Source organism: Cetorhinus maximus, chromosome 23 (genome assembly GCF_964194155.1).
Source record: "Cetorhinus maximus chromosome 23, sCetMax3.hap1.1, whole genome shotgun sequence".
Classification (NCBI taxonomy): Eukaryota; Metazoa; Chordata; class Chondrichthyes; order Lamniformes; family Cetorhinidae; genus Cetorhinus; species Cetorhinus maximus.
Window position 1 is genome coordinate 36,497,649 of NC_135901.1, and position 17,781 is coordinate 36,515,429.

At 44.2% G+C, this 17,781-nt stretch overlaps 4 protein-coding genes across 8 annotated transcripts in view; 1 reads left to right on the top strand and 3 right to left on the bottom strand.

Moving 5' to 3' along the window:
* LOC144697525 (uncharacterized) overlaps window positions 1-9,582 on the bottom strand; it is a 248,637-nt gene extending 239,055 nt beyond the window's left edge. Inside the window, exons 1-3 of one of the 5 annotated variants that reach the window (XM_078569559.1) lie at window positions 9,289-9,582; window positions 8,048-8,147; window positions 5,835-6,647 (exon numbers count right to left, since the gene is read on the bottom strand). In XM_078569559.1, coding sequence (XP_078425685.1) covers window positions 5,918-6,589 — 672 coding nt within the window. In that variant the 5' untranslated portion in view covers window positions 6,590-6,647; window positions 8,048-8,147; window positions 9,289-9,582 and the 3' untranslated portion in view covers window positions 5,835-5,917. Of the gene's footprint in view, window positions 1-5,834; window positions 6,648-8,047; window positions 8,148-8,611 lie in introns of those variants that run through there. The other 4 variants (XM_078569558.1, XM_078569562.1, XM_078569561.1 and 1 more) reach the window with 4 other exon arrangements.
* The window catches only part of LOC144697471 (uncharacterized), a 346,752-nt gene that overhangs the window by 213,510 nt on the left and 115,461 nt on the right, over window positions 1-17,781 (bottom strand). The gene's annotated exons all lie outside the window — the stretch shown is intronic.
* The window catches only part of LOC144697557 (uncharacterized), a 280,480-nt gene that overhangs the window by 156,428 nt on the left and 106,271 nt on the right, over window positions 1-17,781 (bottom strand). The window lies entirely within an intron of this gene.
* Window positions 1-17,781, top strand: part of LOC144697540 (uncharacterized) — a 176,963-nt gene that overhangs the window by 116,457 nt on the left and 42,725 nt on the right. The gene's annotated exons all lie outside the window — the stretch shown is intronic.

Here is a 17,781-nt window from a genome sequence, read left to right on the forward strand (position 1 = left end):
AAATTCAAATTTCTTTTTAAAAGTCACAGTCTCTATCGAGATCATAACACTTGGACTGGAGGGTACAGGACACAGAGTAAAAATTTTCACAGGGCTCCAAACTTGAAAGTGAAGGAAACAGTAAAGAAGATAGTAACAGATTTCAGAAGGATCTAAGCAGAGTGGTGCAATGGGTGGGCTCATGGCAGATGAAAATCAACGCAGCAAAATGTGAGCTGATACGTTTCGGACAGAAGAATGACGAGAGAGAATACAAGCCAAATGTTAGAATTTAGAGAGGAGATTGAATGCACAGATTCAATAGTAACCTGCTGAAAGGAATTTAAAAACTTGAAGCAGAAACAGACTGCCGGAATATGGGAGTGGATGAACTGGAATGGTCATTGAGCTGGTTATTGATCCCATTGAGCATTAGACTCGATGAGCTGCATGACCTCTGTCGGTCCTGTACTATTCTCTGATTCTGACGATGCTGGACCTTCCACAATCTCCTGTTTTCATGTGATTCTTGCTGCAGCCGCTCATCCATATGGGAGGCTGGTCTGTGTATCACTCCATTTACTGAGATTGTGTTAAACTAACTGCAGCCCCTCAACCAGCTTCCTCTTTCCTGATCAGACATCACCTGTTTTTTTTCTTTTCTAAGGCCACTAACTGTCAAAACAGTAAATATATTTTTTAAAAATTCTGTTTATTCTCCATGTGGAGTCTTCAGTTATTTTTGGTCTCTTGATCTCTCTCTCTCTGCATCCCTTTATCCAATCACTTTGTTCCTCCCTCTATGCCATCCATCTCCAATATCTCCCACAACTAACCAAGGACTCTCTGTGACCAATTCTACTTCCTGTAGATACACTCTGACCACGCCATTTCTTGCTCATTTACATACCCTTCCTGACAAGTCACATTGCTGTTCATTTAGAGACCCTCCCTGACAAGTCACATTGCTGTTCATTTACAGACCCTCCCTGACAAGTCACATTGCTGTTCATTTACAGACCCTCCCTGACAAGTCACATTGCTTTTCATTTACAAACCCTCCCTAACAAGTCACATTGCTTTTCATTTACACACCCTCCCTGAAAAGTCACATTGCTCTTCATTTACAGATCCTCCCTAACAAGTCACATTGCTGTTCATTTACAGACCCTCCCTAACAAGTCACATTGCTGTTCATTTACAGACTCTCCCTGACAAGCAACACTGATGTTCATTTAGAGACCCTCCCTAACAAGTCACATTGCTGTTCATTTACGGACTGTCCTTGACAAGTCACATTGCTATACATTAAGAGACCATCCCTGACCAGTCCACATTTCTCCCCCATTTACAGTTACTCCATGACCAGTTCCAACTTCTTCTCCATTCACAGGCACTCCATAATCTGTCAAAAATTCCCACTGATATTTGTGAATGTGAACAGTTTAAAAGTAGTGGATCAGAACAGTAAAGAGGTGGGTAATTCCAGTTAACAATTTGTCTTCGTAAATCAGTAGGATTTACAGTCCAGTGTCAACAATTTAAATACATTTTTAAGAAATACAAGCTGAGCCGATTCTCTGTCCTCTACCGTATCTTATATTGATCCATCAATCAGAGTAAAAATGCAAGTCTCATGCATCCACAGTCACTTACGCGAGATCAGCCCACTGGATGGAACCTCGGGCGCCCTGAGCTTGATTTCCGGTGTCTCCAGTCCCGACTGCCCCCTTACATCAATATCCCCTCACTTATATACCCTGTAGTGATCCAGCTCTGGCCACTGACTCTTCTTTGGCTTCTCTGCTGGGTTTTGGCAGGAAGTGGGGAAAAGACAGCTGGAATTTCTCTAATCTGTGATTTACAAGGACACATTCCCTGGTTCCCAGCAGTTACTTTTCTTCAGGAATTTTCTCATTCTCCCTAAACTCCCCTGCCCACTGTTAATTCTGTTATTTCTGATAGTTTCACAGTTATAGATGAAAACATCACACATTATAATCCGATCTATTCTATTCCTGAATCTGGTTTCAGTTTATATTGTGGTTAATAACAGACAAATTCTGTCCTTTTCCCTGATCTGATTCGAGTTTCCAATGAGCTGATTCTGTGCAATGGAATGTCTTATCAGTGTTACCATGGTGACCTGTCTGCAGTGAAGGGCCTTTTTGAGTTTCTAACTCAGACTAAACTTCTCTATCCCATAATACACATGATATCAGACAATTTACCTCAATGTCTTTTCGCCATGTTACAAGGGGTTCAGATACACAATTCTTAAAATTTGAAGGATAAGTTTAAGATGCTGTTTGAACTGTTACCCCACTTTTCTTCATAAAATTAACTTGTAAATCATTGGTTAAGTTGCATTTAGAACATTGAGTCAAATTCTGGGCATCTTACAACAGGAATGATGTCAAGGCTATGGAGAGGGTGCAGGAGGGATTCACAGAGACGATACCACAGTTGAGAGGCTACAGCACAAAAGGAGGCCATTCGGCCCATTGTGCCTTTGCCATCTCCTGGGAAGAGCTATCTGAATAGTCCACTCCCCTGCTGTTTCCCCATGGCCCTGTCAATGTTTTCCTTCAAGCATTTCTTCAATTCCCTTTTGAAAGTCACTGTTGAATCTGCTACCACGAAACTTTCAGACAGTGTATTCCAGATAACAACAACTGACTGCAGAATGAAATGTTTTCTCATGGTGACCTGTCTGCTGTGAAGCTCCTGTTTGAGTTTTTAAGTTAATTACAACTTCTCTTTCCCATGTGGAGAGACTGGGGAAACTAGTGGTCTTTTCATTAGAACAAAGCAGGATGAGCGGAGGTGTGAGCAAGGAGTTCAAAACTGGGTCAAGGACATGGTCCAAAATATTACAGGCACTCCTTGTCCTTCAGGATCTGCGTCCAGAGGAGAAGCTGATGGGTTTATCTCATCATTATCGAGGTGAACAATCATTGTCAGAATCAAACACCCTCCAGTCAAATACAGCACGGATTAGATACAGAGTAAACCCATCAGCCTGTCCCCCGGATACAGATACTGAGGGACAGGGAGTGTCCGGGACAATGACATTTCTCACTCCGTGAGGTCAAAATTGATCCTGTGTTTCTCCCCATTAATTTTGAGCTCCACACGGCTCATACCTTCCTCCTGTTTCCCTTCCTGTAACAGCACTGAGCTAAAGCCAGCCCATAATGAGCAGGGCTCAGGGAGAATGCTTACTAGGCACTGCAATGATGTCATAAAGCAGCGTCATTCAGCCCAGCTGGTCCTCTCCCTGTCCCTTTAAAGGTGAAAACTGGGACATCCTGTCTCCAAACACATCCCACCCTGTTCACACTGAGAATCCCAGGGTGGAGAGCTGGGACATCCTGTCTCCAAACACATCCCACCCTGCTCACACTGAGAAACCCAGGGTGGAGAACTGGGACATCCCGTCTCCAAACACATCCCACCCTGTAAACATTGATAATCCCAATATTTGGAAGGGGACAGCATGTTCCAACAGTGTGGAATGGAGAGGGAGTTGGGAGATGGGGCACGTGTTTGCAAGGACGGTGGAGTCAAAGGTTTGTTTTTTTGACGAGGGGTTGATGATGGCAGGTGTGAAGGAGGGAGGAACAGTACATGAAGATGTAGGACTGTTAGCAATATCAGTGAACATGGGGAAGTTGGGTGATCAGCAGTTTAATGTGAATAGGGCCGATTGAGCAGGAGATGGGTCTCAATCTTAGTGACAAAGAAATTCCTTGAGCTCCACACTCTTGTTGTTGGAGGTGAGGATGGAGGAACAGGGGAGAGGGACAGTCCTTCAAAAGGAATTAACTTGTCTCAGTGATATTAAAAAACTGAACAAACCGTGTTCAACGCAAAAATGATTTATTTGACTTTATCCAAAATATTAACATCTAAAATTTGGCTGGAGTATATTAAGGGCAGCAGAAACAGACCCCAATAAACATGGCTCAGTCCTTTTTTATTGTTTACGTGATGTGTGCATCGCTGGCCAGGCCAGCAATTATTGCCCATCCCTAAATGCCCTTGAGGAGGTGGTTGTGAGCAGCCTTCTAGAAACTCTGCAGTGCTAAAGAAGATTAGCAGAAATCTCCAATCGCTGTGGTTACTTGTGAACTCACTGGTGTCTCAGCAGATGGGATGACCAAGTGAACCCCTTCCCACACTCGAAGCAGATGAATGGCCTCACCCCAGTGTGAACTGGCTGGTGTACAATAAGGCCAGATGATGTCTTGAATCCAGTCCCACACTGATAGCACCTGAACGGTCTCTCGTCAGTGTGAACACGTTGATGGGACATCAGTTCACTGGAATGTTTATAGCACTTCCTGCAATCTGGACACTTAAGAGGTCTCTCCCCAGTGTGAGCTCGCTGGTGTGTCAGCAGGTGAGATGACTGAGTGAATCCCTTCCTACATTCCAGCAGGTGAACAAACGGTTTCCCCCCAGTGTGAACCCGCTGGTGTACAGTGAGCTCAGATGATGTCTTGAGCCCAGTCCCACAGCGAGAGCACCTGAACGGTCTCTCGTCAGTGTGAACATGTTGATGATATGTCAGGTTACCGGAACTTTTATAGCACTTCCCGCAGTCTGGACATTTAAAATGTCTCTTGTCAGTGTGAACTCGTTGGTGTGTCAGCAGTTGGGGTGACCGAGTGAATCCCTTTCCACACTGGGGGCAAGTGAACAGCCTCTCCACAGTGTGACTACGCTGTTGTACATTGAGGTCAGATAATTGCCTGAACTCTGTCCCACAGTGACAGCACCTGAATAGACTCTCATCAGCGTGAACACATTGATGGTATGTCAGGTTTCTGGAACTTTTATAGCACTTCCTGCAGTTTGGGCATTTAAAAGTTCTCTCCCCACTATGAGCACACTGTTGTTTCAACACTTGGAATAACTGAATGAATCCCTTCCCACACTTGGGGCAGGTAATCGGTCTCTCCCCAGTCTGACAGCACCGATGGGTTTCCAGCTCAGAGGGGTATCTGAATCCCTTCACCTTCCCAAGGTTTCTCCCCACTGCAATTGCATTTATGTTCTGACAGGTCAGGTGATCGGCTGAAGCCTCGTCCACACACAGAACACGTGAATTGTTTCTCCCCACTGTGAACGGTGCTTTTTCCTTCCATGTTCAAAATCCAATGATATTCAGGTTACGACAAATTGGGCAACTCTGTCAGGTCCTGATGTGATGTTTAGTTTATGTTTCTCGACAGCAAATCCTCCCCTTCTAAAACCCTGTGAAATTGATTTAAAACAGAACCCATGCACAATTTGCTTTAATTAACAAAGTTCCCCTGACCCAAAGACACAAAAAGTTGGGCTTGGGTTCCTTATACAGTTTTCAATATAAATATTATTTATTTACGCAATTGATTTTGATGTCAAATTTACAAAATTCTGATCAACCATGTCCTCATTATTTCTGATCAGATTGTCTCAATCAAAGATGTGACAGGGGCAAAAATCTCACTGTAGGAATTCAAACATGGACCTATGGACATGGATCTGGGAGGTAACCAGGATCTTGGAGGTTAGGGTGGTTAGAGGTGGGATGTGCGTTTGCAAGGATATTGTGTCTAGGATGGACTAGTGGAAGTGAGGGAAGCAGCAGAGGCAGCTGATTGGATTGTCTCAATCTTAGTGACAAAGAAGCTCCATGAGCTCCTCACGCTTTTCATAGGAGGTGAGGATGGAGGAGACAGGGGAGAGGGAGAGACTAAAACAGGAACTAACTTGTGTTGGAGGTATTTTTAAAAAAATCAACACCCTCTGTGTTTGACACAAATTTGATTTATTTGACTTTAATCCAGAATATTAACCCCTATAACTGAGTTTGCGGTTATTAATATCAGCAGAAACAGGCCCCATTGAGCATGATTCATTTCTATATGATATTAACAGCAAAACCCAATCACTGTAGTTCGTTGTGAACTCGTTGGTGTCTCAGCAGGTGGGATGACTGAGTGAATCTCTTCCCACACTTGATGCAGATGAACGGCCTCTCTCCAGTGTGTGAGTGCTTGTGTAGAGAGAGGTGAGATGATTGCCTGAACCGAGTCCCGCAAACAGGGCATCTGAACGGTCTCTCATCAGTGTGAACACACTGATGGTACATCAGTTCCTGGGAACTTTTATAACACTTCCCACAGTCTGGACATTTAAACGGTCTCTTCTCATTAAGAACTCTTTGAGGTGCAATCTGGTTGGATGAATTAATAAATCTCTTTCCACACTTGGAGCAGATGAACGGCCTGTGTGAACTCGCTGGTGTGTCTGCAGGTGGGATGACCGAGTGAATCCCTTCCCACACGCAGAACAGGTGAATGGTCTCTCCCCCAGTGTGACTGCGCTGACGACTTTCCAACTTCGATTGGGAAATGAATCCCGTCCCACAGTCCCCACATTTGCACATTCTCTCCCTGTTGTCTCTGCATTTATGTTTTGGCAGGTCAGATGATCGGCTGAAGCCTTGTCCACATACAGAACACGTGTACAGTTTCTCCCCACTGTGAACGGTGCTTTCTCCTTCTGTGTTCAAAATCCAATGATATTCAGGTTTTGATAAATTAGGTGACTCTGTCATATCCTGATGTGAGGTTTGGTTTGAGGTTCCCAACTGCAAATCCTCCCCTTCTAATACCCTGTGAAATTAACTTAAAACAGAGAAAAGGGAGTGAGAGAGAACCCACAAAAACACAAAGGCAGGTTGTGAAATTGAGCTGAATGAAACTGGGAATTTGTGGGGCCGGCATGAGGAAAAAGTGACCATGAAAACTGCTGATTGTCAAAAAAAACCCAACTGGTTCACTAGTGTCCTTCAGGCAAGGGAACTGGCCAACCAGTCTGGACTCTGATTTCTAAGAAGGAGAGAGAGTGAGAGGGAGACATGGGGGGGAGAGGGGAATGGGAGAGGGTGATGGGAGAGGGGGAAGAAAGAGTGAGCGAGAGAGAGGAGGAGGGAAAGGGAGGTCGGGGAGGAAGGGGAGAGATTTCAGATATCTACAACTCAATCAGAGCTTTGTCAGAATCACCCAAACCCTCAATCTCCACCACTTTGAAGGCCCATCAGATCCAAGTCCCACACCGCCCCCCTCCTCGTGTTCTCTCCCCCCCACCCCCCCCCCCCCCCCACCCCCCAACACTTAGTCACACACTGTCCTGAGTTGTCTGACGTCCAGAACTGGTTGAGCAGAAATCTCCTCCCTGCTACAATCTCCACTCCTAGCCATTGATTCCATCCGTGTCCCTGGGAACTGTCTGAGGCTAAAACAGATTGATCACATCCGTGGCAAAACATTTTACCCCATAATAAACTTCCAACCACATATCCACATCATCACCAAGACCGCCTATTTCCACCTCAGCAACATTGCCACACTTCACCCCAGCCTCAGCTCATCTGCTGCTGAAACTCTCACCCGTTCCTTTGTTACCTCGAGATTTAACCATCCTAACCAAATCCCGACCAGCCTCCCACATTCAATCTCCCTGTAATCTTGAGGTCATCCAAAACTCTGCTGCCCGTGTGCTTACTCGCACCAAGTTGTGTTCACCATCACCTCTGTGCTCAGTGACCTACAAAGGGTTATGAAGCACCAAAATGTTAAATATCTCATCCATATTTTCAAATCAATATCTCTGTAATCTCCTCCAGCCTCACAACCCTCTGAGATATCTGCGCTCCTCTAATTCCAACCTCCTGAGCATTCCCGATTTTAACTGTTCCACTTTTGGTGGCCGTGCCTTCAGCTGCCATTGCCGTAAGCTGTGTAATTTCCTCTCTAAACCTCTCTGCCTCTCCTACCTTGCTTTTCTACTTTAAGATAATCCTCAAAACCTACTTCTTTGACCAAGCTTTTGGTCACCTGCTCTAATATCTCCTTATGTGGCTCAGCATCAAATGTTTCTTTATAACATTCCTGTGAATCACCTTAGAACGTTCTATTACACAATGGCACTATATGAATACAAATTGTTGTTGATTTGGACATTTATCACCACTCATTCATCATCGCTGGGTGAATAACCTGAAACTCCTTACCTAACAGCATTGTGGGAGCACCTTCACCACACGGACCGCAGCGGTTCAAGAAGGTCAAACCTCATCTTCCCCACAGGCAACTGGAGATTGGCAATATATACTGGTGTTTGTGGAGAGTGAAACAAAGTTAATGTCTCAGGGTGTGTAGAATGAGTTACAGGGAATAAAAATGGTGTAGAATTTGATGGTCAATAAAAGCTCAGAAGTGGAAGAGAAATGGACTATAGTGCAGGAAAAAACAATTCCTGGCTATGAAAGATACTGTGGGAAGATAACGCTGGTGAGCAGCACATGGTCAGGGGATGGTCAGCAGTAGAAATATCATTTAGTGATGGTCAGTGAAAGTAACAGTAAATACCAAATCAGGCTGAAATACGCCAATTACAGGGCCAGTGGAAGTTGGACAATGGAGGATAGGTGATCAGGGAGGGCAGAGGTGAAACAGAGCATGGACATGGATTCAGATCGAGAGTAAAAGAGTCCTAAAGTCACGGAATCTCACACGAATAACCGAGCGGAGCAGTCAAGTCTCAAAGTTGTGGATGAATGCTCAAAAAAACTCACCTATGAAACTATTTCACTCTTTCTAATTGAAAATCTCCTGCTGGAGGCTGCAGCTGGAGAGGTGACAGAAGCCCTGGAGTCAGAGGTTTCAAAAGTCGTGGCTTTGAGGAAAATCCCATTGAGTAGGGTGACGTCACTTTGCAATTGTTTTCTTTACACACTGAGTGGCTTGGATCTGGAATGCACTGCCTGAGAGTGTTACAGAGGCTGATCTAATCGAGACTTTCCAAAGAGAATTGGATCATTGTCTGAAGAGGAAAAGGTTTCAGGGCTACGGGGGAAAGGTGGAAGATTGGTACATAGTGAATTATTCTTGCAGAGAGCCAGGAGAGACACGTCGGGCTGAATGATCTCCTTCTGTGCTGTAACCAATTTATAATTCTAATTGGACGGGTAGATATCAAATAAAAATGAACACCGAGAAGTACGAGGCCGTGGATTTGATGAGTTATAAAAGTTGAAATATACTGTAAATGGAAAAGGTTTAGAAGGTGCAGAGGAACAGAGCAGTAAAGACATGAAAGATTCTAACTAATGCCATTTGAGAGCCAGTAGCAACAACTTTAATGCTATTTTAAGAAACACAAGCAGATCAGATTCTTTGTCCTCCACCGTATATTACATTCATCCATCAATCAGAGTAATCATGCAAGTCCCGTGTGCCCACAGTCACTTACACGAGGTCAGCCCGCTGGATAGAACCCTGACCTCTGGTGTCTCCTGTCCCGACTGCCCCCTTACATCAGTATCCCCTCACTTTTATACCCTGTGGTGATCCAGCTCTGGCCACTGACTCTTCTTTGGCTTCTCTGCTGGGTTTTGGCAGGAAGTGAGGAAAAGACAGCTGGAATTTCTCTAATCTGTGATTTACAAGGACACATTCCCTGGTTCCCAGCAGTTACTTTTCTTCAGGAATTTTCTCATTCCCCCTAAACTCTCCTGCCCACTGTTAATTCTGTTATTTCTGATAGTTTCACAGTTATAGATGAAAACATCACACATTATAATCTGATCTATTCTATTCCTTACTCTGGTTGCAGTTTATATTGTGGTTAATAACAGACAAACTCTATCCTTTTCCTTGATCTGATTCGAGTTTCCAATGAGCTGATTCTGTGCAATGGAATGTCTTATCAGTGTTGCCATGGTGACCTGTCTGCAGTGAAGAGCCTGTTTGAGTTTCTAACTCAGACTAAATTTCTCTATCTCATAATACACACTTTATCAGGGATTTTACCTCAATATCTTTTAGCCATGTTACAAGGGGTTCAGATACACAAATCTTTAAATGTGAAGGACAAGTTTAAAATGCTGTTTGAACCTGTTACTCCAACTTTCTTTTCAAAATTAATTTGTAAATCATTGGTTAAACTGTATTCAGTATATTGAGTCAAATCCTGGGCAACTTCCTGGGCAGGAATGATGTCAAGGCCATGGAGAGGGTGCAGAAAAGATTCACAGATATGATACCATGGATGAGAAGCTACAACACAAAAGGAGGCCATTCGGCCCATCATACCTTTGTCAGCTCTTTGGAACAGCGATCTGAATAGTCCATTCCCCTGATGTTTTCCCTGTCAATGTTTTTCTTCAAGCATTTCTCCAATTCCCTTTTGAAAGTTACTGTTGAACCTGCTCCCCTCAAACTTTCAGACAGTGTGTTCCAGATGAAAACAACTGACTGTGAAATGAAATGTTTTCTCATGGTGATCTGTCTGCAGTGAAGCTCCTCTCTGAGTTTCTAACTTAATTCCAACTTCTCTTCCCCATGAGGAGAGACTAGAGAAACTGGGGGTATTTTCATTAGAACTAAGCAGGATGAGAGGAGATGTGAACAAGGAATTCAAAACTGAGTAAAGGACATGGTCCAAAATATTACAGACACTCCTTGTCTTTCAGGGCCTGTGTCTGGGGGAGAAGCTGACGGGTTTATCTCATCATATTCGAGATGAACAACTACTGTCAGAACCAAATACTCTCCAGTCAAATACAGCACGGATTATATACAGAGTAAACCCATCAGTCTGTCCCCAGGATGCAGATACTGATTGACAGGGAGTGTCCAGGACAATGACATTTCTCACTCAGTAAGGTAGAAATTAATCCTGTATCTCTCTCCATTAATCCTGAGCTCCATACGGCTCGAATCCTCCTCCTGTTTCCCTTCCTGTAACAGCACTGAGCTAAAGCCAGCCCATAATGAGCAGGGCTCAGGGAGAATGGTTACTAGGTACTGCAGTGATGTCATAAAGCAGCGTCATTCAGCCCAGCTGGTCCTCTCCCTGTCCCTTTAAAGGTAGAAAACTGGGACATCCTGTCTCCAAACACATCCCACCCTGTTCACACTGAGAATCCCAGGGTGGAGAACTGGGACATCCTGTCTCCAAACACATCCCACCCTGTTCACACTGAGAATCCCAGGGTGGGGAACTGGGAAATCCTGTCTCTGAACACATCCCAACCTGTTCACACTGAGAATCCCAGGGTGGGGAACTGGGACATCCTGTCTCCAAACACATCCCACCCTGTTCACACTGAGAATCCCAGGATGGAGAACTGGGACATCCTGTCTCCAAACACATCTCACCCTGTTCACACTGAGAATCCCAGGATGGAGAACTGGGACATCCTGTCTCCAAACACATCTCACCCTGTTCACACTGAGAATCCCATGGTGGAGAACTGGGACATCCTGTCTCCAAACACATCCCACCCTATTCACACTGAGAATCCCAGGGTGGGGAACTGGGACATCCTGTCTCCAAACACATCCCACCCTGTTCACACTGAGAATCCCAGGATGGAGAACTGGGACATCCTGTCTCCAAACACATCTCACCCTGTTCACACTGAGAATCCCAGGGTGGAGAACTGGGACATCCTGTCTCCAAACACATCTCACCCTGTTCACACTGAGAATCCCAGGGTGGAGAACTGGGACATCCTGTCTCCAAACACACCCCACCCTGTTCACACTGACAATCCTAGTATTTGGGAGGTGACAGCACGTTCGAACAGTGTAGAGAGGAGAGGGAGGTTGGAGATGGGGCAGTAGTTGCAAGAACGGTGGGACCAAAGGTTTATTTTTGAGGAGGGGGTGATGATGGCAGATTTGAGGCAAAGAACAGCCCCTGGAGAGGGAGAGAGAGAACTGGTAACCATGTCTTCGAACATGGGGAAATTGGGTGATCAACATTGTAGTAGGAATAGGGTCGATGGAGCAGGAGGTGGGTCTCATGGACAAGATGAGCATTGGGAGGACATGAGGGGAGATGGGAGAGAAACTGGAGAAAGATGTGAGTTCAGGGCTCAGACAAGGAGGAACTTTAGAGACAGTTTGTCCCAGTGGGTTAGTGGAAGGGAGGGAAGCAGCAGAGGCAACTGACTGGATTGTCTCAATCTTAGTGACAAAGAAGCTCCATGAGCTCCTCACAAATGTTTCTGGCGGTGAGGATGGAGGAGACTGGGGAGAAGGTGAGCCCTTCAAAAAGAACCAGCAGAGATGTTTAAAAGATTCAACATATTTAACAAAAAGCTGATTTATTTAACTTCATCCAGAATATTAGGAGTCGATGAACATCAGCACAAACAGACCCCAAAGAACATGGTTCAGTCTGGATGTGATTAACAGCAAAATCAAATCACTACAGTTACTTGTGAACTCGCTGGTGTCTCAGCAGATGGGATGAGGTAGTGAATCGCTTCCCACAATTAGAGCAGATGAATGGCCTCTCTCCAGTGTGAATCCGTTGGTGAACGGTGAGCTCAAATGATGTCTTGAACCCAGTCCCACAGTGAGAGCACCTGAATGGTCTCTCATCAGTGTGAACACGTTGATGGGACATCAGGTTCCCGGAACTTTTATAGCACTTCCCACAGTCTGGGCATTTATAAGGTCTCTCATCAGTGTGAACTCGCTGGTGAGTCAGCAATTGAGATGATTGAGTGAATCCCTTCCCACACTTGGAGCAGGTGAACGGTTTCTCATCAGTGTGAACACGTTGATGGCGCATCAGGTTCCCAGAACTTTTATAGCACTTCCCACAACCTGGGCATTTGAAAAGCCTCTCCTCAGTGTGAACTTGCTGGTGTGTCAGCAGATGGGATGACTGAGTGAATCCCTTCCCACACTGGGAGCAGATGAACAGCCTCTCCCCAGTGTGATTGCGCTGGTGTACAGTGAGATCAGATGATGTCTTGAGCCCAGTCCCACAGTGAGAGCACCTGAACGGTCTCTCATCAGTGTGAACACGTTGATGGAACATGAGTTCCCCGGAACTTTTATAGCACTTCCCACAGTCTGGGCATTTAATAGGCTTCTCTTCAGTGTGAACTCACTGGTGTTTCCGCAAGTTGGATGACTGAGTGAATTCTTTACCACATGTGGAGCAGGTGAATGGCCTCTCCCCAGTATGACTGCGCTGTGACTTTTCCAGGTCAGATGGGTATTTGAATCCCTTCTCACAGTCCCCACATTTCCATGGTTTCTCTCCATTATGTTCCATCAGGTTAGAAGATCGGTTGAAGCCTCATCAACAGAGAGAGCACGTGTACGGTTTCACCCCATTGTGAACGGTGCTTTTTTCCTCCATGTTCAAAATCTGATGATATTCAGGTTATGATAAATTGGGTGACTCCGTCAGGTCCTGATGTGATGTTTAGTTTGAGTTTCCCTGCTGCAAATCCTCCCCTTCTAATCCCCTGAGAAATTGATTTAAAACAGATAAAAGGGAGTGAGAGCGAACACACAAAAACACAAAGACAGGTTGTGAAATTGAGCTGAATGAATCTAGGAATTTGTGGGGCCGGCACGAGGAAAAAGTGACCATGAAAACTGCTGGACTGTCATAAAAACCCAACTGGTTCACTAATGTCCTTCAGGGATGGGAACTCGCCACCTGGTCTGAGCCCACACAAGATTCTGGCCTCTCGGGGAGAAAATAGAGAGAGAGAGAGAGGGAGAGAGAGAGAGAAAGAGAGACAGAGGGAGAGAGGTGGCAGAGTCGCTCTCCTTGATAACTGTCTGAGGCTGAACCAGACTGTTCACAACTATGGTGAAATATTTCACCCCAAGATGAGCTTCCAATCACATATCCACATGATCACCACGACCACCTATTTCCACCCCAGTAACATCGCCCGACTCCAGCCCAGTCTCAGCTCATCTGCTGCTGAAACTCTCATCCATTACTTTGTTACCTCTAGACTTAACTATCCTAACGCACTCCCGGCCGGCCTCCTCACATTCAGCCTCCCTGTAATCTCAAAACTCTGCTGCCTATGTGCTTACTCGCACCAAGTCTTGTTCATCCATCACCCTTGTGCTCAATGACCTACAAAGACTCCAGGATAAGGAGAAACTCATTTTCAAAATTCTCATCCTTGTTTTCAAATCCCTCCATTGTCTCTCCCTCCCTATCGCTGTAATCTCCTCCAGCCTCACAACCCTCCCAGATATCTACACTTCTCTAATTCTGACCTCCTGAGCATTCCCAATTTTAATTCCTCCACCTTTAGTGGCCGCGTCTTCAGCTGCCAAGACCATGAACTCTGGAATTTCCTCCATAAGCCTCTCCACCTCACTTTCCTCCTTTAAGATAATCCTTAAAACTTACCTTTTCAACCACACATTTATTAATCTGCCCTGATATCTCTATTTGCGGTTCGTTCTCAAATGTTCCTTTCTAACATTCCGGTGAAACATCTTGGAACATTCTGTTACACAAAAGGTGCTATAGAAATACAAATTATTGTTAATTTGGACATATATCACTGTTCTTTCATCATTACAGGGTGAATAACCTGTGTCTCCTTACCTAACAGCATTGTGGGAGCAGCTTCATCACAAGCACTGCAGTGGTTCAAGAAGGTCAAAAATCATCTTCCCCACAGGCAACTGGGGATTGACAACATTTTCTGGTTTTGTTCGTGAAAGGGGTGGGGAGTGAGACTGGCTGATTTGCTCTTGCAGAAAGCCAGCACAGGCACAACAGGCTGAGCGGCCTCTGCCTTTATTGTAATCATTCAATGATTCTGTGATTCGATGAAACAAACGGACTCTTAATTGGTCCATCTGTGTTTCTAGACTCGGTTCTGCAATAAAATAATAGCAAAATACTGCAGCTGCTGGAAATTGGATATAAAAAGAGCAAATGCTGGAAATACTCAGCTGGTCAGGCAATATCTGTGGAGTTAACATTTCAGGGTGTGCAGAATGAATTGGGGAGAATAAAAATGGTGCAGAATTTGATGGTCAATATAAGCTCAGAAGTGGAAGAGAAATGGATTATAGCACAGGAAAAACAATTCCTGACTATGGAAGGTACTGTGGGAAGATAAAGCTGGTAAGACTGCAGCTCATGGTCAGGGGATGGACAGCAGTGGAAACTTCATTTAGACATGGTCGATAGAAGTAACAGTAAAATACTAAACATAATTAAAATACACCCAGTAATAGAGACAGAGGAAGTTAGACAATGGCAGAGAGGTAATCAGGGAGGGCAGAGGTGAAACAGAGCAATAGATGGACGTGGATTCAGATCCACAATAAAGGAGCCACACAAGCCCCAGAGACATGGAACTTCTCACAGAGATGAGAATAGAACTAAAAGCTCTAAATTATAGATGAATGGTGAAAAATACTCAACTCTGAAACTATCTCACTGTTTTCAATCTGAAAATCTCCTGCTGGATCCTACAGCTGGAAAGATATCAGAAGCACTGGAGTCAGAGAAAAATCTCCCAGTTGAGGAAATACCCAGGGAGCGGGGTGATGTCACCGTGTACTAGTCGATGTGTGATTTAAACTAAACAAGAGTGGTGAGGGGTCAAGCTTGGGTGGAGGCAGCAATTCAAGTTGTAGAGTCAAGACAGGAGAGCAATAGGAATATGAGAAATGAGGGTCAGAGGATGGCAGGAAGGGACAGAGAAAAAGCCTGAGAATAAATCAACAGTCAGGGCTAAATGTTACAAATGTAACAAAAAGACAAAACTGAAGGCTTTCTATCTGAATGCGCGTAGCACTCATAACAAAGTAAATGAATTGATGGCCCACATTGAAGGAAATAAATATGATCTGATAGAAATTACGGAGACATGGCAGCAGGATGACAATGGTTGGGTCCTTAATATTGAGTGGTACATGATGCTCAAGAAGAATAGGAAGCTGGGTAAAGGTGGAGGGGTAGCATTGTTAATCAGAAAGGGCATTGGTGCAATAGTTAGAGATGACCTTGCTTCAGGAGATCAGGATGTAGAATCAGTTTGGGTGGAGATGAGGAATAGTGGAGGAAAAAGTAATTCATGGGAGTGATCTACAGGCCCCCTAACAATAGCCACAGTGTAGGACAAAGTACTCAAGAGAATATATTGTGTGCTTGTGATAAAGGGATGGCAATAATCATGGGTGATTTTAATCTCCATATAAACAGGGAAAAATCAGATTGGCAGTAGTAGCCTGGATGAGGAGTTCTTAGAATGCTATTAAGATAGTTTCTTAGAGCAGCATGTTCAGGAACCAAGCAAAGAGCAGGTTATATTAGACTTGGTATTGTGTAACGTGACAGGATTAATTAGTTATCTCAGAGTAAAGACATCCCTAGGCAGCAGCGACCACAATATGATTGAACTTTACATCCAGTTTGAAAGGGAGAAGAGTGGATCTAAGACTAGTGTCTTAAACGTAAATAAGAGCTACTATGTGGGGATGAAAGCTCAGCTAGCTGAAGTGAACTGGGAAACTAGGCTAGAGGATAGATCAATAGAGAAGCCGTGGCAGACATTTAAAGGGATACTTAAGGGTATTCAGAATAAGTACATTGCTACAATAAAGAAAAATGCTAAGGGGAGGACCCAACATCCGTGGCTACCTAAAGAAGTTAATGAAAGCATCAAACTTAAGGAAAAAGCATACAACTTAACAAAGATGAGTGGCAGGACAGGTGATTGGACAGAATGTAAAGAATGACAGAGAATGCCTAAAAGGTTAACCAGGAGAAAGAAATTCGAGTATGAGAGGAAGCAAGCTAGAAATTTAAAATTGGATAGCAAGATTTTCTACTTGAAAAGAAAAATAGTAAGTTAAGTGAATGTTGGTCCTCTAGAGAGTGTCAGTGGGGAGTTAATAGTAGATAATAAGGAAATGGCAGAAGAGATGATCAAATATTTTGCTTCCGTGTTCATTATAGAGAATATAAAAAGCATTCCAGTAATAGTTGAAAAACAGGAGGTGAATGGGAGGAAGGGACTTGATGAAATTGAAATCACTGGGGAAATGGTACTGAGCAAATTGATGGAGCTGCAGGCTGGCAAGTCTCCGGGTCCTGATGGGTCTTAAAAGAGGTGGCTAATGAGGTAATCGGTGCGCTGGTATTAATTTTCCAAAATTTGCTAGATTCTGGAAAGGTTCCATCAGATTGGAAAGTAGCAAATATAACCCCTCTATTCAAGAAGGGAGGGAGGCAGAAAACAGGAAAGTGTAGGCCTAAAAGGTTAATCAGGAGAAAGAAATTCGAGTATGAGAGGAAGCGAGCTAGAAATTTAAAATTGGATAGCAAGATTTTTTACTTAAAAAGAAAAATAGTAAGCTAAGTGAATGTTGGTCCTCTAGAGAGTGTCAGTGGGGAGTGGACTATAGACTAATTAGACTATATACTAATTAACTTGATGTCTGTTGTGGGGAAGTTATTAGAATCAATCATTAAGGAGGTTATAGCTGGGCACTTAGAAGAGCTCAAGACTATCAGGAAGATCAGCATGGTTTTATGAAAGGAAAATCATGTTTAACCAATTTATTGGAGTTTTTTGAAGGAGTAACATGCACAGTGGGTAAAGTGGAGCCTGTAGATGTACTGGACTTGGATTTCCAGAAGGCATTTGATAAGTTGCCACATCAAAGATTATCACAGAAAATAGAAGTGCATGGTCTAGTGGGTAACCTATTAGCCTGGATAGAAGAATTTCTGGCTGGCAGAGAGTATGCACAAATGGGTCTTTTTTCGATTGTCAGGATGTGACAAGCGGGGCCCTACAGGGGTCTGGGCTGGGGCCTCAACTTTTTATGATTTACATCAATGACTTAGATGAAGGGAGTGAAGACATGGTAGATAAATTTGCAGATGATACAAAGATAGGTAGGAAAGTATGTTGGAGAAGAGGACATGAGGAGGCTG